The sequence below is a fragment of the Corythoichthys intestinalis genome, chromosome 14 (genome assembly GCF_030265065.1).
Source record: "Corythoichthys intestinalis isolate RoL2023-P3 chromosome 14, ASM3026506v1, whole genome shotgun sequence".
Taxonomy (NCBI): domain Eukaryota; kingdom Metazoa; phylum Chordata; class Actinopteri; order Syngnathiformes; family Syngnathidae; genus Corythoichthys; species Corythoichthys intestinalis.
In genome coordinates, this window is record NC_080408.1 from 31,270,961 (window position 1) to 31,295,046 (window position 24,086).

Here is a 24,086-nt window from a genome sequence, read left to right on the forward strand (position 1 = left end):
CACTCCAGGAAAACCGCAGGAGGTTGCAAGGAGAGTAAAGCCATTTCGTCCTCACTACTTGCCTCGTCGCCACTTTGTTGTGTGGGGTTATTAGACATTTACCACACAGTAGGATTGAACAGAACAGGACGCAGCTTTATTTCTTATTGCATGCACTGAACACTTCTTCTCCCCGACCCTTAGTTCTATCCTGCCACAGCACTTGGGATAGCGCCCTCTATAGGACTCTTATATTACATGAACACAACAGCGTTCAGGTACAGCAAAAAGCGTCCGCCACGTTAGATCCCGGTTTGTTACATTAGTACAGGTATTATTATTATTACTATTATTATAATTATTACAATTTTAATAATAATTTGTTTGTTTTGCTCTTTGTAGTTGATATTTGCAATGGTAACATCAGTATTTATTAAGAATTTAGTGTAGGTTTTCGGGCTGTGGAACGAATTAATGCAATTCTAATGTATTCTTATGAGAAAACCCTGTTAGACATACGACCATTTCAACTTACAAACAAGGTCCTGAAACTAATTAACTTTGTATGTAGAGGTACCACAGTATTTCCATCTTTCTGCTGTAAGTTTATCATTAGTAGACATCCCATCCATTTGAATTGGGAGGGTGGCAGCCATAAATGATCAGAAAGTGACCTGCAAATGCTCCGAAAATTGGAAAGAGTGATTGTAAATGCTCTGGTTTCAAATGGACGAACGTTAATTAGCCCGTCATTATGGATTGGCTGTTGACCGTCACCAATGGCAGCCATAGTTAACTGAGACATTGTCATGGTTGAAGATTTTGGTAGCATCCTGTTAGATCCTATTGTATTTTGTTGTTGTTTTTTTTTAAACATTGACAACTTTATAAAACGATGTCTCGATTTTTCGGAAGAGCGTATTGATAAACTTCTGGAATGCAGAGTATCACGGTATATCACCATTTCGATATTTTGTCACACTCCTAATATACATATATAATACAGTATATATGCAATACATTTCAAATACTATTTGTGGAACCTGTGTCCCGCAACACTAACAATAACATTTTATCATGGTAGAGGTACAAGTAGAAAAAGGCATGGCAGGCATGATGCGCAGGACTTCACATCATTAATGCCCGATTGGACAGGTACTCACCCAATTGGGCTATTTTAATAGACTAGGAGCACAAGAGAAAAAAATTAGGTACTGTTCACAAAATTCAGTTTTGGAAAGAACTGTTTTGATTAGTTTTAAGAGTTAAACTTGTATGTCTACTTCCTGAAGTTCAGTGACGCTGCTTGCTTACAGCACAGTCTTCACTCTAATTTTAAAGAGACACACCAGTCATTTTGATGATTTTTTTTCCCTAAATACAGAAAATATGTTTAAAAATAAGTGCTGAAAACATGCATAAAATGATAATTATGTGCTGAATCTCTGAGTTATAACAAGAAACACTTATGTCTGCTTACCTGGCAGGATTTTTTTTGTGCAAATACAGGATCCTCCAGAATACTTTCTTAATGCCCTCCTCCCCAATACTATATAAGGTTAGGCATGCTCTCAGTGGCGGCTTTCTGTAAAAAGTTTTAAAAGGAGCTAATTGAGCAGTTTATAGTTTGTTAGCTATTATTGATGAATATGTAGCACACTGTAAAATGTGATAAGTTCACTTTACATTAAAAAAAAAAAAAATGTAAAATTGCTGCTTTACAAAAGGTAATTTATGTTACTTACATTAATTAGCTACAATTTACTTAATTTTTTCAAGTTTTAAGAACTTAAATTAACCTTAAAGGGATCCTCTATTTTTAAGACAATTCTTAAAAGATAAATGTTAGTATGAGTTATAATAATTCGATATTGAAACCCCTCTTAATGTTTTTGTTTTAATAAAGTTTGTAAAATTATTTTAAGTGATAGGTCGCCACTCGTTACGTCGCAGTGCGTGACGTCACCGGGCCCGTTGCCGGAATTCCAGCGTGTCACTCGTTAGCTTTCCCAACATGTCGTCGGTTCTACCCTTCCTATTTGAACCAGATCTGAAAAGTGAGGAGCAGGACAGCACTGTCGGCCGTTCACAAGACGGGCTTCAGGGAAAAATGCATGCAGCAAATACCTGATAAGACAAAAGTTGAGCAAAAGTCTCAATGACAACAGAGCAAGAGAGCGTATGCTGTTGGGAACTCCGGTTGGGAGCGAGAGTGTATGCTGTTGGGAACTCCGGTTTTATTAGCAGATATTCAAGGTAAGCATATTGCGTTTTCAACCTTATCCCAATATAATTATGTGGATTGTTAGCATCCAGAGCTGTCGTGTGCTTTACATACAGTACAGGCAAAAGAGCACACCTTCACACCTTATGTAATCCATGTCTTGTACATTGTAACGCAAGGTAGGTAGGATACGTGAATAAAAGTACCAAAAAGGGGAGAAGCTTCCACCTATGCAAATTTCATTCACAAAAAATAATATTTCCACCTTGACCACTCTTCACTCGGGAGCTCAGCAGTATGCAAACACGCGTTCCCTGACGAACTCCAACATTGTTGTAAGGTCCATGTCAGAGTCACTGTCGTCACTGTAGCGTGCCATAGTGCTTTGATTATTTGGTATGATTTGGGGAAAACTCCCACGAAGAACAGTCAACAAAAAAGATAGCAATATTAATCCAAATCCGCGTTTTTTACTCACTCGAAGATCCAGGAATTAGACCGATCCCATGGTAAAGTTGCAGCCGCGATCAGGCTGTCGATTCCTCAAAATAGACTGATCCGAAAAGCCGCTGTGGGACCGACGAATAAAAAAAATAGATCCGAAACCAATGTTGCAGACGCGGTGGGACTAATTCACTATTCACTAAAAATAATAATTCCACCTTGACCACTCACTTCACTCCCCTTGTTTCTCTTTGACTGGATATTGCATCCAAAAGCAGCACATCGTGGCATTTTACTTCGCAAGTTCAGGCAGCAATAAGCAACTGGTGAACACGCTACACATTTGGAAAGATCCCAATGACGTCATCACTGCGAGCCCGCAAACCATGGCGCCAACTAACTGTCAAAATATGTAGTAAATATTATAAAATATTGCCATTGATTTAACATTTTTTGTGTTTCTAACAACATATTTTAGTACAAGAGAACAATTGTGGTTTATTACAGCCTACATTTATTTAAGGTAGAGGATCACTTTAATACCTCTATTGTAGTAAAAAAAATTTTTTTTTTTTTTTTTTTTTGAGTTTGCAGTCCTCAAAATAACTTGAATGAATTACCATATTGGCCCTAATATAAGATGGCCCTGATTATAAGACGACCCCGTCTTTTTCAAGACTCAAGTTTGGAAAAAAGACTTTTTGAACACCAAATTAATTTTTATACAGAAAATAATTACAGTACATCTGAAACAAATGATTATAACAATTGATTTGAAAGAGAAAGCATGTTATTTTGCCTCATTCAAATCTTAATATCTGAACATGTAAATATGTAAACTAACGTGCAATCACATTTGTAAATGAATGGCTTCTGGGTTTTGGAATGTAAATAAATCAATCTATTGTGATAAAACAACAAAATTGCAATAACTGCATTGACGCTCAAAGTGAAGTCTAACTGTAACTGTAGTCTTGAAACAAATCTGAATAAGGATAAACATTGCAATAAAATAATGCAAACTGGTTCAATTTGAGAGTTGCTGAGATCTGTCATGACAGAACATCGCTTCAATTATATCTGGTGCTATCTAGCGGCGTGAATGGATATAATGCCTAGACCGCGAATATAAGACGAAACCCTCTTTCAGTCTTATTTCAATGGAAAAAACACCGTCATATATTCGGGCAAATACGGTATATTACAGAAACTTACTTATTGTGAGCTTCCATTACTGATGTGATACGAAGTTAGCTGTAGTGCTGCTCATTCGTCATATGCAGGTGAACTGCATTTTCTTTTACCTGAAATAAGTCAATACAGTATAAACAGCACGTGCTAATTTAATTAATAACACATTTTCAAACAGTAATGGCCCTACCCCAAAATAAATAGAGAACATTTAATTGATTAATTCAGTGAAATTAAACTAATTTAAAATGTGCAACAATCATTTTAAGACACAGGAGACATTAGCTCTTGACACGCCGCTGAATGATTTGTTAATGCTTGGTGTGAAATGAACAATCAGTAGTATAACCTTAGAACCAGCGCTCCCTTCAACACCTTCAGTAACTTCACATCGATTTTTAAAGTCAATATTGTGGCGAGCGACATGGAGAAGATTGACAGACTGGCTTTTGTTTTCAACATTTGTTGTTCTGGTGCCCCATTACCACACAACCCCTAGAAACAACACATTTAATTGAACAGAACACACATGACATAACAACAGAAATCACTGCTCTCAGTCGTGGTTACCACCACAGCCCATCATCCATTGCGGCAGAACAGATAAATAACAGTCGCTACAATATTTTACTCTTTTATGGACCGTCGCGTTGCTACACACAACAGGGCAACGCAAAACTTTATAAAAGAGTAAAATATTTACTTATCAAAAACTGATGTGAAGTAAAGTAAGTGAAGGTATTAAAGAGATCTCTGGTTTACAGCGCAGTTCACCGTGGAAATGTGCGGAAATGTTTTGGTGTCAGAAAAGCATGAAATAGACGAGGAAGATCTGCGCATGTCTGAAAAAAACGCCGAAAGAACACAGAAGATACAAAAAAATATATGTTTTTTTTTTCCTAATTTGAATTAACTAAGATACATCAAGTTAGACATGTTTTCCAGCCCCAAATTACTACTTACTTATTAAAAATCTCACGCCGTTAACGCAGACACCGATTTGGACCCTAAGCCAAAGCCTGGCGTGCGCCTCCCAAAATTTCTGACTACGCATCACGCCAACGCGTTGTGATGTGAACGTCATAGGACTGTGATTGGTCCACTCAGAACGTTGTTTCCAGTTCAGCACAACAACGCCGGTGCTGGTACAACACCGGCGTAGGTGCGCGATCCCCTTGGGGTGCACAATCTGCTCGGGGGCCTGTGCTTGACAGTGATGGACTCGCGATATGATTGGCCGAAGAGTCAAAATGCACGCCTGAGAGCCGTGCTCTCCTGTAAAATGCCTGTTAAAAAGTGTGATCGTTGTTCTTGAGCGTCAAAGTGATGCATTTGCTTAAAAGTGCCAGTTTAAAAATGCGTATTTAAAGCGATTGTTGATATCACACACAGAGATGATTATTAACAATTAAATGTGAAAGTTAAAAAAATGAGCAAAAATCTGCGCACACTTGTCTCTCAGACATTAAATATCAGGGCTCATCACTGTTCATCTCAAACCAATATTAAAATAATCAGTTCATTAAGCTAATATACTGTGTGACAAAAAATACATGGCGCCTCAAAAAGGCTCCATTTACCTTCATTATTGTGTCATCAATACGGTTTTGAGCAACATTTTGTCGAGTGACATCAGATTAAAGCAACTCGTGAAGTCCTACTTTTTTCCCCGCCGACTTCTCGTCGAGGAACTCCCAGTTTGAGTGGCGTTCCAGTTATATTTTTCCTGGTCGGAGGTTGGAAAAGTCCAACTTCCCACATTTCCCCGAATGCTACACAAGCGTTGTTGTGATGTCATCAGCAGGCGCAGGCCTCCCGAGCAGATTGTGCACTAGGAGTGGGAACCTCTTGGTACCTCACGATACGATAATGTTTGCGATACAAAGCGCACGATAACGATGATCTGACAATATGGCGATACAACGATTATTGATACATTGGTCAGGAAATCATTCTAAGATATTCTAAAAACAACTAATAAACAGAAAAACAAGCTTCTGCTTTGAATTGGAATGAGTTTATCACTAGTACACGTCCAATCCGTTTGAAGTCATCAAACGGATTGAACGTCTATGGCCGTCAGTAGGAGCCAATGCCAGGCAATGAGGTAATTTTGGGCCATTTAAGGTCATTTACCTGTTGATTTTCAGTTACTTCCTGTTGATTTTGGGGTATTTTATGGGTCAATTCCTGTTCATTTTGTGTTAAAGACCTGGAAATCACCCAAATGAAAAGGCAGTGACTCAAACTCAACAGGAAATGACCTAGAAATGCCCTAAAATGAACAGCAAGTGACCTATAAATGCCCTGAAAATCTGACAGAATGACTGTGAACGCTCTAGTTTCGAATGAACGAACGTTCCCAGTCTAAGTCCCAGTTTTTTAGACATTGACACCTTTTTGAAATGATATTTCGATTCTTGCAGGAGCATATCGATAACCTTTTGAGATACAAAGTATCACGATATATCACCATTTCGATATTTTGTCACACCCCTATTCTGCACCCTGAGCGGCTCGTGTACCTACACCGGCATTTTCAAACATTCAAATACTTCCGCAAACGTCTGCTGTGTCGCCTAATCTTTGATATTTGTATTAACAACATTTGTTGCTCAGTATTGATTCGCTGCTGCTCCAAATACACGCGTTCCATCTCTGTTGCCATTGCTGTCTATGATCGGAGGAGTCCCCCAAAACCGTACAAAGACAAAGCGAATTAAAGCGCAACGCAATCCCTTGACGCAAAACTTCGAATGCTCAATAACGACGTAGGGTCTGCGCCATCGCTCCGCCATCAACAGAACGCAGAAGCATAAATCAAGCCTTAGTCATACAAAACCCAAGTGCATCACACCTTCAAAATGGCGACTTGCTCCTGTCCTGCTCTGAAATCGGCCCGGTTGCACAAGGCGGCCACACGGGACAACGCAGCCCACGTCGAGGAACTCTTGTCAAAACCTGACCCTGCAAGTACAGCGTTCAGTTGCGTGAGACACTTTTTATGATTATTTCTCCAATGGTGGATTCATGCAATATGTATGCTCGCATCCAATTCCCAGATCCCACAGAACGGCTCCGGTGTACTTCAAGATAGTCACAACAATAACTATTTTTCACTGGGATTTTTCAATACCCCACTTTGAAGAAAGACACACATTTGAACATTTGTATGATATTACCCTGTTACAGATATATATATATATATATAAAGCAATCTTTGAGAAAATGACCTTCACTTCAGCATGTGTGCCCCCTGCATTCATTTTTCATTTTGCTCCAGATTGCAGAATTCCCAGGCAGAATGTGCGCAAAGACAGATGGGTTGGTGAGAGTACTGCCATTTTCATACCAAATCTTTTTCTTGCATCTTTTTTTTACATGAAATTTAGGTCATGGTTTCTTTCAAATTAGGATTGCTGACTCATTGATTACGATAAACGTGTAATCCATTTGGATTGGGAAGCCTGGCAGAGATCATTCACTGACATTTTGAATAAAAATTTGTCAGATATTTTATGCTAAGAACAAGCATTACCCAAGTACTCTCAGTGGCTCTCGGCAGGTTACCTGGCTCATTGTTATGCATCAAAGACGCAATGTTACTTGGGGAACTCAGGAAAGGCGGCACACCCCCCCTCTCCCTGCCGCCTGCTGCTGCGGTTCAATTAATGGCCGCGGCGGCGTGCACTGCAGCAGCCTCGCTCGCTTCGTGAGTGAACGCTGAGCAGATGAATTTCGGCAGGTGGTTACAAGCTCCCCCTCCCTTCCTCCTTCCCTACCCCGGCGTCCCTCCCACCTACCGCTCTGGTCCTCGGTGGTATCGGCCTCGTGGATCTGGTTGTCGAACCACATGTGGGCGACGGTCATGCGGTTCTGCGTCAACGTGCCCGTCTTGTCCGAACAGATGGTAGAGGTCGAGCCTAGAGTCTCCACGGCCTCCAGGTTTTTCACCAAGCAGTTCTTCTTGGCCATGCGCTTGGCCGTCAGGGTCAGGCACACCTGGCGGGAGAAAAAGGTGGATAAACAGGAGTGGAGCAAGGTGGGCCATCTGGGACATAAATACTGTATATGGCTGACACACACGCTCAATATGCTAGTGGAATGCATCAAAGCACATTCGCTCATTTAATAGAAATTCATCAGAGCAGGCTGCCACATGCCATCACATAGTCATGTCTTTGTTCCAAGTTAGCAACTAGGAATTAAGTTGTCATTTCGACACAATCAAGAAAACTGGGGAAAGAATCAGGAGTTTAATGCCTAATGACTGTTGAGTATCAACGGTTGAAATTTGGAGAATCCTTGGAAATGGACCCCTAAATGGTAGTGTAAAATTAAAATGGCAAACGTGCTTTTACTAAATGACTTCTTGAGACATTTTGGTTGGTCTGCTAATAATATAAATTGCAATTCATTTTCATGTTGCCAAGGGAAAATGGCTTTGAGAACACTTCATTAAAGCGGTTACATCACTTCTGACCTTAGAAAGTTGAGTTTTTCTTCTGGGATAAGCTTTTGAAGGAAAGCAAAAATTGTCAACATCAGCCTGAAATTGCTGCATTGAACCAAAACCAAATAACTTCTTTTGTCTTTGTATCTTCACACATGGGTTTTGAGGCTTTTGTGGGAAAACCTACGAGCGAAATAATTTTTTCTTTGCAGCTTTGGAGATACCCTGGAGAAAAACCTTAAATTGGTGCAATTGGACCGTAATGACTTTTTTTTTTTTTTTTTGCTTTACTCTTTATATATTTAATATCTAGCCATCCATCCATCCATCAATTATCTTCCGCTTGCTCCAGGGTCAGCTTTACATGAGTGTATTAACTTTTATTCTTTATTCTTGTTTTTATTTATTTTTTTTTACATTATGTACAACTCAGATTTTATGTTTATTGTGCAATAATTTAACATCTATTTAATGTACCATGTTTTTGTTACATATTTTTGATGCATTTTTATGCATTATAAAAGACTTATGCCTGAATTTTGGGGGGGGGGGCAGGGGGGGGTTGGATGGATGGATAAGGAACATTTAGATGGAAAACGTGTCTCTCCAGAATTTTCAAGTTAAGAAACTACTTTCAAAACCATTGAACCACTGTACTTCATCCACTACTGGTGCATAGTGGCCACTACAGTGGACATCTACTGAAACGTACATTTCTCTTTAATGCATTGGTTTCCATGGTTTAACTGCATAGCAACCTCAAGAGTGTTCTCTAGTGCTATACTCTATTGAAGTCAATTCAGTGGTCAGTTGGTGTAACTGCAAGTAAATATCCTCTGAATCAAAGATAGCCAACAACCTGCCACCCGTGTCGACTACAACCGGCATAACCTGTCAATACTTCTATGCCTGATGAGCTACAGTGGGGAAAAAAATACATATATATACATGGTATGCAGTAACATCTAGGGAAAGATGATATCTGTTGGAAATATGAAATTTTGTGTATAATACAGTGGGGAGAACAAGTATTTGATACACTGCTGATTTTGCTGGTTTTCCCACTTGCAAAGCATGTAGAGGTCTGTAATTTGTATCATAAGTTCTCTTCAACTGTGAGGGACGGAATCTAATACAAAAAAACAGAAAATCACGTTGTATGATTTTTAAATAATAAATTTGCATTTAATTGCATGAAATACGTATTTGATACATCACAAAAATCGAACTTAATATTTGGTACACAAACCTTTGTTTGCTATTACAGATACCAAACATTTCCTGTAGTCCTTGACATGGTTTGCACACACTGCAGCAGGGATTTTGGCCCACTCCTCCATGCAGATTTTCTCCAGAGCCTTCAGGTTTCGGGGCTGCTGGCGGGCAACACAGACTTTCACCTCCCTCCATCGAATTTCTATCGGGTTCAGATCTGGTGACTGGCTAGGCCACTCCAGGACCTTAAAATGCTTCTTACGGAGCCACTCTTTAGTTGCCTTGGCTGTGTGCTTTGGGTCGTTGTCATGCTGGAAGACCCAGCCACGACCCATCTTCAGGGCTCTCACTGAAGGAAGGAGGTTGTCAGCTAAGATCTGGCGATACATAGCCCCATCCATCCTCCCCTCATTACGGAGCAGTCGTCCTGTACCCTTGGCAGAGAAGCAGCCCCAAAAAAATGACATTTCCTCCTCCATGTTTTACAGTTGGGATGGTGTTCTTGGGGTTGTACTCATCCTTCTTTTTCCTCCAAACAAGGCGAGCCGAGTTTAGACCAAAAAGTTCAATTTTGGTCTCATCCAACCACATGACCTTCTCCCATTGCTCCTCTGGATCATCCAGATGGTCAGTGGCAAACTTCAGACGTGTCTGGACATGCACTGGCTTCAGCAGCGGGACCTTGCGTGTGCTGTAGGATTTTAATCCATGACGGCGTAATGTGTTTCCGATGGTTTTCTCCGAAACTGTGGTTCCAGCTCTCTTCAGGTCATTGACCATGTCCTGCCGTGTAGTTCTGGGCTGACCCCTCACCTTCCTCATGATCAGTGATGCCCCATGAGGTGGGATCTTGCATGGAGCCCCAGAACGAGGCAGAATGACCGTCAATTTACAACCCCAAGAACACCATCCCAACCGTGAAACATGGAGGAGGAAACGTCATTTTTTTGGGGCTGCTTCTCTGCCGAGGGTACAGGACGACTGCACCGTAATGAGGGGAAGATGGATGGGGCTATGTATCGCCAGATCTTGGCTGACAACCTCCTTCCTTCAGTGAGAGCCCTGAAGATGGGTCGTGGCTGGATCTTCCAGCATGACAACGACCCAAAGCACACAGCCAAGGCAACTAAAGAGTGGCTCCGTAAGAAGCATTTTAAGGTCCTGGAGTGGCCTAGCCAGTCACCAGATCTGAACCCGATAGAAATTCGATGGAGGGAGGTGAAAGTCTGTGTTGCCCGGCAGCAGCCCCGAAACCTGAAGGCTCTGGAGAAAATCTGCATGGAGGAGTGGGCCAAAATCCCTGCTGCAGTGTGTGCAAACCTTGTCAAGGAGTACAGGAAACGTTTGGTATCTGTAATAGCAAACAAAGGTTTGTGTACCAAATATTAAGTTCGATTTTTGTGATGTATCAAATACTTATTTCATGCAATTAAATGCAAATTTATTATTTAAAAATCATACAACGTGATTTTCTGTTTTTTTGTATTAGATTCCGTCCCTCACAGTTGAAGAGAACTTATGATACAAATTACAGACCTCTACATGGCTTGCAAGTGGGAAAACCAGCAAAATCGGCAGTGTATGAAATACTTGTTCTCCCCACTGTATATAGAAATTTACGATTAACCACATGTCCAATGAAGTGGACTTTATGTATGCTTATTCAATGCTTATTCAGGCCTATGGTGTTGAAAGTGTTGAAATTTCCCAAAAATTGTTGAAATTGTTGAGTTGTTTATAAAAGCATAAAAAGAAATTTATTATATATATATATTTATATTCACATTAGAATGCACGTTGATTAATTTTTTAATCATAAATTTACATTATTTTATTGTTGATTATGTATTTGTTGAGTGTGCAGACGCATGGAGTCCACTGGATTGGACATGTCTTTAACTTCATGAAGAAAATATTTTTGAAAAATAAAAATTGAACATTTTTATATGTCCTAAGCAGAATAAAAACCCATCAGAAAAAAATCTTGACCAAGGATTTCATAATTCATGCATTTCTAAAAGAAATTGGTGTGCAAATGAGCCCTTGGAATAACTAAAGCTCTAAAATGTCCATCGTAAGCCAGAAACACATTACACTTACAGTCACGGTGGCCAGGAGGCCTTCGGGCACGTTGGCCACGATAATGCCGATGAGGAAGATGACCGCTTCCAGCCAGGTGTAGCCCAGGATGAAGGAGAGCACAAAGAAGCTGACTCCCAAAAAGACTGCGACCCCCGTGATGATGTGGATGAAGTGTTCAATCTCGATGTTGATGGGCGTGCGTCGCACCTCAAGCTCCGACGCCAGGGTAGCGATGCGGCCCATCACCGTGCGGTCCCCCGTAGCGATTACCACGCCGCGTGCCGTGCCTGAATCGAGGGATTGGAGAGAGAGAACTTCCAGAACAGAATGCCTAAACTGCGCAGTGATAATAATCGTCTATATTTATTTCCATGATCCTTTATAAGAAGATCCTGCTAATGGTGTTTTGAATAAGCCTAGGAACCTGTGGCGCACCGACCATAGGTCACACGAACCTTCAACTGTTTGGAAGACTTTAGTTACAAAAGCTACAAGGTGACCCAAAAAAATAGGAACTTTTTAACAATTCAATAAAACCAAGAGCGATGGAAGAAAAAACACTTTATTTATAGCAATTGAAACCTTAAAACATGCCATTTAAGAAACAACGATAGAATTTTTTTTTTTTAATGTTGATCCGTTTAATGGCGTCCTCTTGTACGAATGCATTCTTGAAATCTTCTGTTGAGTTTCCTCATCGATTCCTCATCTGAACTAGAATACTGTGAATTTCATCCTGAATTCATCATGATTACTAAAATAGCACATTGTTTACTTGCTCAAGGTCAGTCTCGCAGTGGTGCCACTTGCTCATGTCTGCCAATATGCAAAAATCTTATAACAGTGGTCAACAGCAGATTTCAAAAAATCATTCATGCAAGAGGATGCCAATTAAATGCCAATTTTCAATTGAAAGTTGCAAATAATTGTTTCTTCTTATTTTTCTTCCAGCGCCTTTGGTTTTATTGGATTGTCACAAAGTTTTTTTTTTTTTTTTGGGTCACCCTCTCATACGCGGAAATGAAATGAGCAAATATATATACAGTATTTTTTTTTTTTTTTTTACAATGAACACCTTAGAGATGGTCATTTGCTTTGCTTAGCCAAAACCATCTGAGGACAGAAGATGCAAGATGGATATTCGTAATTTTTTCAAACCACAGCTTTCAAAAGTGATAACAACTACTTAGCGAGAACCAAGGATTGAAGATGTGGACCATGATACTCCAGAGAGCAATGCCAAAATGGTGGGTGGAGTTTCAGTTTGCCCCACTAAAGACGTTAATTGCCCCACTAAAGACGTTAACTGTACAACAGAGCCACCACCGGGCATACCATATTCAGTGGACGATGATATTAGCCAAGCATAGCTTTCCTAAGCAACCTGATTTAAAATTCCCCCAAAAAATGATGGCAGATAAAAAAGAATTTATTTTAAAAAATCTACTTCTCCACTAGGTAAGACAGAAAAACGCGCGTGCTCACACATGAACGCACACACAGTTGGGATGCCTGTATGTACGAGCATGGGCTAAGCTACTATCCGACCATATATCTTGCACATTAATTTTATTGCTGACACTGCCTTTCGGGGTCATCAACATGTTTTGCCCCCCCCTGCAACAAAAGTCAAACTCCGCAAATGGTCACCCTGTTTAAGTGCCACGATCTGGACCTGAAGAAGGAGTGTGGATTTTACGCTTTCAGGTCCCTTTGCACCCTGCAGCGAAATTTACAGCGTTGAAAGGGATGGTTACTAGAGCTCGGAATTTTTGGGCACATAACGATTAGATTACGATTCAGAGGCTACGATTCGATTATAAACCGATTAATGATGCCCCACCCCCACCCGAGCAATTAGCTGCTTTTAATATTTCGTATATTAGTTACAAAAATTGTACAAAAATTGTATCAGACTTCAATTAATTTAATGTTGTGAATCAACTGCTCCCGTTATTCCATAATTTCCCTCCTGTTTACTTACAACATGTGAAAGTTTTAAAACTCTTTCATCATTTAAAGATAGATTCAAGTCAAGATTTTGCCCATTTAGGAGTATTTTATAAAAAGTTAATTATGTTCATTTGGAAGGTTCGATACAACAGCCTTCCAGGGAAGTCTACTGCTTTAAGATGGCGGCTGTTTTCTAACGCCGGTGTTCTGACAAATTTTGTAACCCATCAAAAATTGCTACTTTGTGGTTCTGCACATGCACGTAATGTTAAAAAAGCCCGCGAATGCAGCGATTCCAAAGTAAACGCTACAAACTTTCTTTAAAGCAAGGAATATTTACTTAAGTTTGATCATGTAAAGACATGTAGAAAAGTTTTTCTCAGACACATCCTATCATGTTAGCTGCACACAACAACTGCACCCCACTCTCTCACTGTTAACGACTTCGCCGTGTCGTTAAGTATTCATTCACGCCATTTTCGTGTTGCACATGTATGTTTACGATCTATCTAGTTTAGTTAGCACCTTTGGATAACATTGAGAGTCACACAGAATGTAAAAGAGGGCTTTTTCAGCGCCACATAAGCTTTGGGAGCAAAATTTTATAAGGGAGCATATTTTGACAGAACACCGGCAAGTCTGTCATTTCGCATCTAGTTTTCCATACATGTGCTGCTAACGCCGCTGAGTCTGTCATTTCGCATCTAGTTCTTTATACATGTGATATCTATCGTAGCATTAAGTGGGCGTAGTTTGTAGCGGCTGTCGGCACCAGTCAGGTATTATTGTTTTTTTTAATCTAGCGGCATGAGTTGAGCCAGAGTCGTGAGTTGAGCATCATCATTACCCGGGTAATGACAAGCATGATGTTTACCCTCGGTCCGTTCCTCATTGTGTCCCAAAGAACACGTTGACTGTGTTTTAGTTTCGCTTTACTTGGCATATTTTAATAATCGGAATTTGGATGTTTGTGAATCGTTCTCGAATCTTCCACGGCCGAATGGCAAATAATCTATGAATCGGAAATTTCTCACACCTCTAGTGGTTACACTATCAAGAGGTCTGGGAACCTCCGGAGCAGAATCTGGCTTTCAAGAAATACAAGTATCTTGAAAATACTGTAGGAACTATACAAACTTTAACAAAGTTCCAGATAAATCGAGCAGATAAAAACACGGTTCAACATTCTTGTGGAAGAGTACTTTTAATTGGTCCAAGAACCTCTGAGATTCAGTCTTTCTTTAAGCTCTTGGAAATATGGGTACCTAGACGAACTACAAGTACTTGATCCTATTTCGAGAAAAAATTTAATGTAAATCTAATTACATTGTAATTTATCAGGAATAAAAGAAGACTGCTCGAGTGGAAGTCATTTCAAAAGCTACAGTAATCTTTGGTGCCAAGTCTACGTTTGTTTCAGTGAACACAAGAACCTTAAAGAGCCACAAGAACCTGACCCCGGAACTACAAATGTTTAGGAAAAACTGTGTGGATCTATTTTTCAAATGTAGTTATTTATTTAGGGCTAAATCATGAGGCCCGGGAACTTCTGTCACACTGACTACCACACCCTAAAATATCAGGGAACTATGGGTCGAAAGGTGACTTGGGTTCCAGGGAAGAAAACAAATATCTTTTCTGGGTGTAGATGTGAGAAAGCGGCTCTGCATCGAGCAAAGTGAGGCTAACAAGCGCCAGCCTGGTCCAGATGTGGCCTACTGACCCTCCACGCAGTTAGTTGAGAAGAAGCAGATGTTGCGGGTCTCCAGGGGGTTGTCGTGTGTGAAGTCGGGAGAACGAGTCTGGGGCTCAGACTCGCCGGTCAGAGATGAGTTGTCCACCTTTGAAAGAAGACACAGTGATATATGGGAACACACTTGTCAGTCAAAGCATAAGTAGAGAAAAAGAAAAGCACGATTCTTTGGTTTTGCTCTAATTGAACTTCAAAAATGTGATAAAATCAAGAAAAATGTTATTTGTTTTGAGCTGGTTCAGCATGTCAGAATTTGAATGTGCAGAAGGTGTGAAAGAGGCCTCCAATGTCAAACCAGAAAAGCCCCCTTGAAACAGAGTAGACAGATGTAATCCAGTTGCATTGATTCAAATGTTGCAGTTATTTTTAAGATGTAAAAACAAATAATTAACAAAATAATAATAATTATAATAAATGCTAAGAAATCACACAAACAACAACAAAAAATAAAGCTATATAATGGATAAAAAAAACATGCTTTAGCATAATTATTCTTTGTGTGTTGTTAGTAAAAGAAGTAATTTGGGTATTTTGACCATACAGTAGGGGGAAAAACCAAGAAAACTTACAGCGAATAAGAAGAATAAACATTTGGCAAACACCAAATTCTAAAAGTTGTATATATTTCATTCCAGTGATAAAATGTTTGCATATTTTATGACTGATGTTAACTTTACTAATAAGTATTCATACATGGAGCGTTTCAAATTAAATCAAACAAGTCGTACAGAGAAAAATGATAATTGAATCAATAAACATTGAAAAGAAAGAATTGAACAACTCCAAAAGTAAATATTTCATGTCTTTTTAAACTGAAAAACGTGTCCATTTTAATATATATATATATATATATATATTTTTTTGTCAATAATCATTACATACTTTATACATAGTGTATATATCGCAGAAAACACAGACAAGACTGAAAAAGCAGTTTCAGCTCTTGCACTCCTCTTTAAAAGAAACTGCTGTATATTAAGCCAAAACAACTATTGTGGTCAATAGAACAATACGTCTATATGCTGCCATAGCAGATTCATAGCGCATTAAGCCCCTGAACTGTCTTTAATTTGACAGTTTTACCCTGGAAACCCCCGTTTACAGATGTCGCACAGCCGCTTTTGTTTCAACCCAGCCATAAAACAAAGATAAGTAATCGTATTTATTATTCGAAATGTCTGTCATTTTTAGCTTAGAATCATTAACTGATCTCTAATATTTAGTTAAAAAAAAAACGACTTAAAAAAATTATTCACTCTCATATGTTAAACTTTTAAACAAATTACGTCACAATGAAAAAATTGGTGTCTGTAAAAAAGTCACCTCATGACTATCGCTTAATTGTATTTTTTTTCGTTACTGTCACATTTTCCCAAATATTTTAGATGATATATAATCGATCCAAACAAAGAAAAACTGGGGGAAAAAAAGTTTAAAAGGGTAAATATATTAAAATGAAAATCTCGACCACTCCTTGATGTCTGAGATTTCTGCATCCCGACTTTGTTATATTAGCATGTTTCACAGATAAAATCACCAAAAAGTCTGGCTGTGGCCATTCACAGCTGTGTCTTGACACCCGATGATACATGCTACATTAGGTTTTTGGATCGAAAAGAGGTAAGTACGCGATAGTATCTTTTTAAAATTGTGGCGTCTTTAATTCTGCTCTCGCTTGCTCTCATTTCCAGTTAGGGTTTTGCTGTTTGATTTGTTTGTTTTTTTTAAATGACCTACTGTTCAAAATTTTCATCCCCCAGAAAATTGAGATTTTAAGCTTTGCAATGGTGTATCACACATGCATATAGAACAATTTTGAAATTTGGCCAAATTCGGAGTCTCAGAGCGGAACTTCAAGTCACCTGAGTATTTTCCGCCATATATAGACCCTACTCACATGACGTCACAACCACGCCTCCGCGCCATATTGTCCGTCTACTCGTCGTGTTGATGCATTACCGCTACGTAAATTCCTCCTATTATGCCGTGTTTTTCTGCTCGTTAACATTAATAATCAAAATGGTGAAGGCTTGTGTGGCGGTTGGTTGCAATAACAGAGAAAATAGACGGAGAGACTTGAAGTTCTACCGTATTCCGAGAGACCCGGAAAGGAGAGCGAGATGGACTGCTGCAATTCGACGAGAGAACTGGGCTCCAAACGATTCCCACGGATTATGGAGTAGTCATTTTATATCTGGTAAGATGCATTTAATATATATTTAGAGGGTTTTGGGCTATCAACCACAATTAAGATCATTGCGAGGCTAATCGCCGACAACATAGTTTCAAATTCAAGATGCTTATTTCTTCCACCATCATTACATTTTGAATAATATTTAGCTGGTACCAAGTGAAAGAAGCTGGCCTCGTCTACGGATCATCAGTTAAACAGGTGTGTTCAAACCTTTTCCAAAGGGGGCCAGATTTGGTGTGGTAAAAATGCGGGGGGCTACCTTGGCTGATTTACATAGAACAATATATTTAAACAAATTTTAGCAAGCCCTTCTGTGTGTCACATTTGCTTTATTATTTTTTTTAATTCATAATTTTAACAGTCTCGTCTTTGTGGCTTTCTCTTTCGACACACGGACTCTTGCGAAATACTTCTGCTGTGAAAAAATTAACTAGCTTCAAGTTGCTATAATTTCTCGCTGCGTATCTTCCCTGTAATGTTGTCGTAATTGTCAGCGGGTCTTGTTTAGTAATATTGCGTCACATCGAACTCTTTGAAAACAGCGACTGTCTCTTTGCAAATGAGGCAGACACAGTTGTTGCCTGTTTTATTGAAGAAATAGTCCAATATCCTCCTATCCTTGAAGTGTCGGCCATCGCAGTCAACTTTTTTTTTTTTTTTTTTTTTGGATTGTCGCCATTTTAGAAATCACACAGGGTAATGTTGCTTAGAGTGCTGCTCTTAAAGTTTTTCAAACTTTCGTGAGAATAGGCTGATTTTGTGTGGACAAGATAGTTGTAGATGTCAGGGTAGCAGATGTCAGGCAGAGAGGGCGAAGACAGCAGGTCGAATAATATCGATTTAGGCATCAAATATGGATCTGGCGAATGGATAGACTGAAGCTTTTCCACATAACGCCTTTTATGCAACGCATCCAATGAGTTTACAGCGTCTGAAAGCACCGGGGCTTCCATGAATTGCTCTATAAACTGAACGACTAATTGAAACCATTGAGAATAGGGCTAAACAGAGACGGACAATATGGCGGCCGGATGCAGCGACACGTCATTCTGTGACGTTGGTGAGTAGGGTCTATACTGTATATTTGTATGAAGTCTTTCTTAACACAAAAAGAATACAAATGTAAGCAACTCCCAATCTATAAATGTTAATTTTTGCATTAGTTGTCTTTCTTTTCTAGAACAATTTAGAATTCCTGCTTGTTATTGTCCTGTCGTTATTTATGTATGAGATTCAAGCAACTGTATTGGGGGGGCAACGGACTGTCCTGTTCGTGGCTATAAATCATGTTCGTGTCCGTCTTGTCAAGCTCTCTCCATGCATCTTAGCATGGCTGCCCCGTATAAAGAGTAGCTGTAACAACAGTTACTCCTCACCTTACAGCCGCTGGCTGAGATCACTCGCAGGTCGGCCGGGATGCGATCCCCGCCTTTGATCTCCACCAGATCTCCTAGCACCACACACTCAGCGTCAATCTGCATCTTTTCCCCCTCACGGATCACCATGGCTTGCTGGGAAAGATGAGAACAGGGAATGGGTCAGAGGCAGGGATTCCCCCCTCCCCCTGTGCACTTAATTCCCCACCACTCACCTGAGGAACCATCTTTTTGAAGGAGTCCATGATCCGTGAGCTCTTGGCCTCTTGGTAGTAAGAGAAACAGCCCGTAATGATGACCACGGCGGCCAAAACCACGCCAAGGTACAGCTGTGGGGTCATATTGACATGCCTTTTGAATTTAGACACATACTGTAATTTCCTCTCACCAAATTAACACAAGAACTGCATTAGTTCATAGATAAGCCGCACCGGACAATAAGCAGCAGCTGTCCTCACTGTATTATGGGATATTTACAACACGCTATTAACGGATAACACTTTGTTTGACAGCAATGTCATAACACTGTCATAAGACCGTCATAATTATGACATGACACCGTCATGAGCATGAATGAATGCTAATGACAGATGTCATTAAGTATGATCCGGCAAATTATTTCACTTTTCAATGGCTATAAAAGATCTGAGCTGGACATAAATGGAGTCAGCGATAAAATTTGCCATCTGTCATAGGCATTCATTAATGCCCCTGACAGTGTCATGTCATAATTATAACGGTCTTATGACAGTCTTATAATGCCGCTGTCAAATAAAGTGTTAACTATTAACCCAAATAAATAAACAAATAAGCCACACAGGACTATAAAATTACTTGGACTGTATATTTATGAAATACATAAATAAAACAACATAATGACAAACATAAATAACTTTATACTACACTTAGAAATTTTGGTGATTTTGTATTAATAAAATTCGAAATATAAAATTTAATGCAACTATTTTACCAAAACAATTTAACAAAAATAAGCAAAATTAACATACCATAAACAAAATCAATCATGTAAATAATACATAAGGATTCATTCGAAAAAAATTATTTAAAAAATATTTTGTAATAATTATAATAATTTAATTAAAATGGAAATAAATAAAAAAAAAACACAAACCAACAACAAACATTTAAAATATAAATGCAACTACATTAATGAAATTCCCTTTGAAAAAAAAAATTAAATTAGATTTAAAAAGGAAAAAAAATGTTCGACAAGATTCGCACCAGTGTTGTTTTCGTCAATGATGACGATAACGTAAATATTTCGTCAACGAACAATTTTTTTTCAAGACAATGACGTCACGATGACGCACTAAAAACGTGTCTTGGGAGACTTATGTTGCATTCCAGAAAAGGGGGAAGTCGGAGTTTTCCGACCTCCGACGAGGAAAATATCATTGTAACGCCACTCGAACTGGGAGGTCCAAGTCACAAAGTCGGAGAAAAAAATATATCTATCTCGACTTCCAAGTTGTTTCCATCTGACGTCACTGGACAAAATGGCGATGCCCATGGAAACACAACAGACCGTGAATGGTAAAACATAAATTTGCACGATTATGAAAATATATTCATCTGTATCTATTTATTATTAAATAAATTTAGTCATTGAACACAACTTCACGTATGTTATTGTGTGTCTATCAATGAACACGTATTTTATGCCGGGGCTAGACACTCCGCGGTAGGATGGCTACTGGTAGTCAGACAACTTTTATCAGTTAGATAAGAGAGAGACAACACATTGATGACACATTAATGAAGTTAAATAATAAAATGCTCTCACAGTGAATTAGCTTAATGAATTTTCAGATGATTTTCAAATTGACTTTCAGCGAGGATGTAACTAAAGAGGGCAGTTTACAGAGTGTGCTATTTATATCAGTCACCGTTTTTCCTCCACTATTTGATTGCTTGCGAGAAGGCAGGTTTGCTGTAGGTCAAGTTGCCTTTTGATAAACATAAAAAAACAACTTTTCGCGATCAGCCTTCTTTGCGGTTGGAACTGGTACCATCCGAGGGGGATAAATCCGACTTCCCACTTCTCTCGAATGCAGCATAAAACATAACATGGATGCCAGTTGTCGTCTGACGACACGAGAATGAGATGAAAATTCGCCATAGTTTCCGTCATAAATTCACAATGTGTGATATTTTCTTATTGTATGTGTAGTTAGAACACATTTAGCATTGTTTGGTCGTGTCACTCATGTGACGTGCTACGCCTACCAACACTCATTCCAGGCTCATTTTGTGAAACATATGTGTCAGGTGTTGCTTGGTAAATTTTGCTTTCTTATCTTGGCTGGATATTCAATGTTGCTTTAGCCTTTAAAGGTCTGTGCTGAGTGAGCATCATACACTAAACTAACTTGTAGCGTTAGCATAGCATTCACGTTATTATACTGTTCGCATTAGCATTAGCATTTAGCGAGGTGATTCGGTGTCTTCTTAAACTCTTTGAAAACATTTTACATTCAGTTCGCGGCGTACAGGTGAGTTTTATTTTTTGCAAATAATGTGCCATTTTCCTGCTGAGTGTGTATTATCATCATGAAAACGGTGATATCCTTGTAGACTCCACAGTTATGTGCTCGTCTGTCAGGTTCATTCAAAATTGTTGGAAACCTTTTATTTATTTATTCATGGACTAAAACTTTTGAATTTTATAGACAATTTTGAAATGACTAAAATATGACTAAGACTAATAAGTATTTTTGTCCAAAACGCTGACGAAAGCTAAAATGCCAAAAACAACACTGATTCGCACAAGAGATTTGAAAAAAAAAAAAAAAAAAAAAAAAAACATTCAAATGCAATTATACTACTTTAATTTTTTTTTTTAATTACAGTTTTACATGAATCAAAAGTTTGTTTTTAAACATTCTTATAACTTCCAATTAACAAATTTACTGATGGTGAGCAGCACAGAAAATGGATTGAGGAATTGGTTTACTTCATGCCTTTTCTCTCTCATTTCACTTATAGAATATGATGAACCTGACATTTTTAATATTAAGACGACAATGCGACGGCATTGCAGAAGATGAAAGCTCCCTTTACTAAGCGTCCAAGAAGACTGCTCTATTCTCCTTACAGTATAATTTATGTCTTGGGAGTGCCATAATTTACTGCTGCTTCAATCCAGTCTGAGATGCAAACAGATTTAAAAGAAAAAGAGTTGTCATGTTCTATTCCGGTCGTTTTGGGCTGCGTTCAAGGTCTCGAGTCCGAGTATGAAAAAAGACATTAAGAGCAGTTTTTTAAAGTAATCCCACCGTGACGCCTTTTCTATATTTATAGTGAACATCTTCACATCACTCTTGCCAACCGCCGCATGCCTTCATGAAGCCGGCGTCCTGGAACATCAAATCCCTCTCCAAAAAGTTTGCTTCTTTCATTTTGTGCGTGTTTATCCGACAGCAACCACACACTCAGCGGACGTGTAAAAATCCAGCGGAGCGAAAAAGACATTTGTTTCCTCGGAATATGGCTTGTCGCTTCAGTTTCCCGCCGATGTTTCTCCTGAATGTCTCTTTTGCTTCATCTCACTCGTGGGGGTTGTCATGCTGCCTTCCATAAAAGTCACAAATGTCAGAGTTGGAGGAAGAGTTAAGGTACCGCAACTTATCAGAGGCTCATACTTATATGAGGCTCTATAAATTTGAATGATACTGTTTGCAAGTCAAGTCTTTAGGAAATTTCCCACATTTTTTTCTGACCTTTGAGAAGCAGGTTATATATTTAAATGAATTTTGGATAATGTGCAGATAAAAATATTTTTAAGTGCACAAAGTGGTACCTTTAGTTACGAGTAGGGTTGGGCATCGTTTGAATTTAAACGGTTCCAGTTAGGATTCCGATTCCATGTATTGATTCTGGTTCCAAACGATTCTCGATTCTGATTCTTTTAATAGGCAGGGTAAAAAGTTTGTATTTATTTCTTAATTTCTCGATGATTTTTAAAATTATATGAACTTTCAATTAACTATGAATTTCTCACTGGGCTATTTTTAACTCGTTCATAAATATCAGTCTTTGAACTTGAATATGATGAAGTTTCTTTCCACTGAGTGCACTTTCACAAAGATGTTTATTTTTCAAAAGCTCGCGGAGAAAACTTTAACACATATTCTTTTGCCTATGTTTTAGAGTGTCTTATGCTGCAGACATTTTTACATGTTATGGTGCTCCCGCTAATGGGCTAACCTGTCAGAATATCAAACAAACAAACAAACAAAAAAACAAATTGTAAAACCCAGGCCAGATTAGCAGTGGACACAGTACAAAATTAGAAAGTTTTTGTTGAGAAAAATGTGCATATCTGCCTTGAAGCAGTACGCGTGAGTGTTCTAAACTGATATGGTCTCCTGCAGTGGAGAAAGCACGTTCACTGGGTGTAGAAGCTTGAACGCATCAATATGAAAAGCGAGAAAAAGTCGCAAATATTACATGTGATTAAGGTAGCTGTGAGCTGCTACGCACTTTACATACATGCACCTTAGCTGGGAGCTACGACGAAGCATTAGTATAAATTATTCTATTGATTATAATTTGATGTAGATGAGGCATAATAATAAGGATTTCTTTATCCATAAAACTGATTCTAAAATAAAAGATGCTTTAAATACTGTTGATTTAAACGGAGGCGGCAACACAGTACGTAAAGTACGTAGCTGCTTATATAGCTACTGTACATTAGCCCACCGTAATAATACAGTTTATTCTCGCACTATTCCATCCATAGTCTACCGCTTAATTTGTTTTACTTACCTGGTTCTGACTGGTTAGAAGACCGGCGCAGCGCGTCAGGGCACCGAAACATGGAATCGAAATTTGAACGGTTCCGGGAGCATTGGAGTGTTAGTCCCGGATCCCATCGATACTCAATGCCCAACCCTAGTTACAAGTGCCTTGACTTGAGTTTTTCAATTTGCGAGATGTAGCCTAATTGATTTTTTTCTTGTCTAGAGTTGCAAGGAAAAACAGGAGTGCACTTCTGACCTCCACTGCCTGACTGAAGCAGCTACCTTTTACAGTACAATACTGTTGAGTGCAGCGTTTTCCGCTGCCGTTGAAGCCAACGGACAGCCAATCCATTTGGACTGGGAGGCTTGACAAAGACAATTAGAACCAATTAATTGATCCGGATCGAAATTTTCATGTGTTAATTAAATAATATCGACTATATCGACTATAAATAA

General features: G+C 39.0%; 1 protein-coding gene across 2 annotated transcripts in view; it reads right to left on the reverse strand.

The window, feature by feature from the left end:
- Window positions 1-24,086, reverse strand: part of atp1a2a (ATPase Na+/K+ transporting subunit alpha 2a) — a 141,526-nt gene that overhangs the window by 70,251 nt on the left and 47,189 nt on the right. For both annotated transcript variants that reach the window (XM_057857117.1, XM_057857118.1), the window contains exons 5-10: window positions 19,080-19,193; window positions 18,865-18,999; window positions 15,265-15,382; window positions 11,607-11,875; window positions 7,642-7,840; window positions 6,696-6,805 (exon numbers count right to left, since the gene is read on the reverse strand). In XM_057857117.1, coding sequence (XP_057713100.1) covers window positions 6,696-6,805; window positions 7,642-7,840; window positions 11,607-11,875; window positions 15,265-15,382; window positions 18,865-18,999; window positions 19,080-19,193 — 945 coding nt within the window. The remainder of the gene's footprint in view (window positions 1-6,695; window positions 6,806-7,641; window positions 7,841-11,606; window positions 11,876-15,264; window positions 15,383-18,864; window positions 19,000-19,079; window positions 19,194-24,086) is intronic.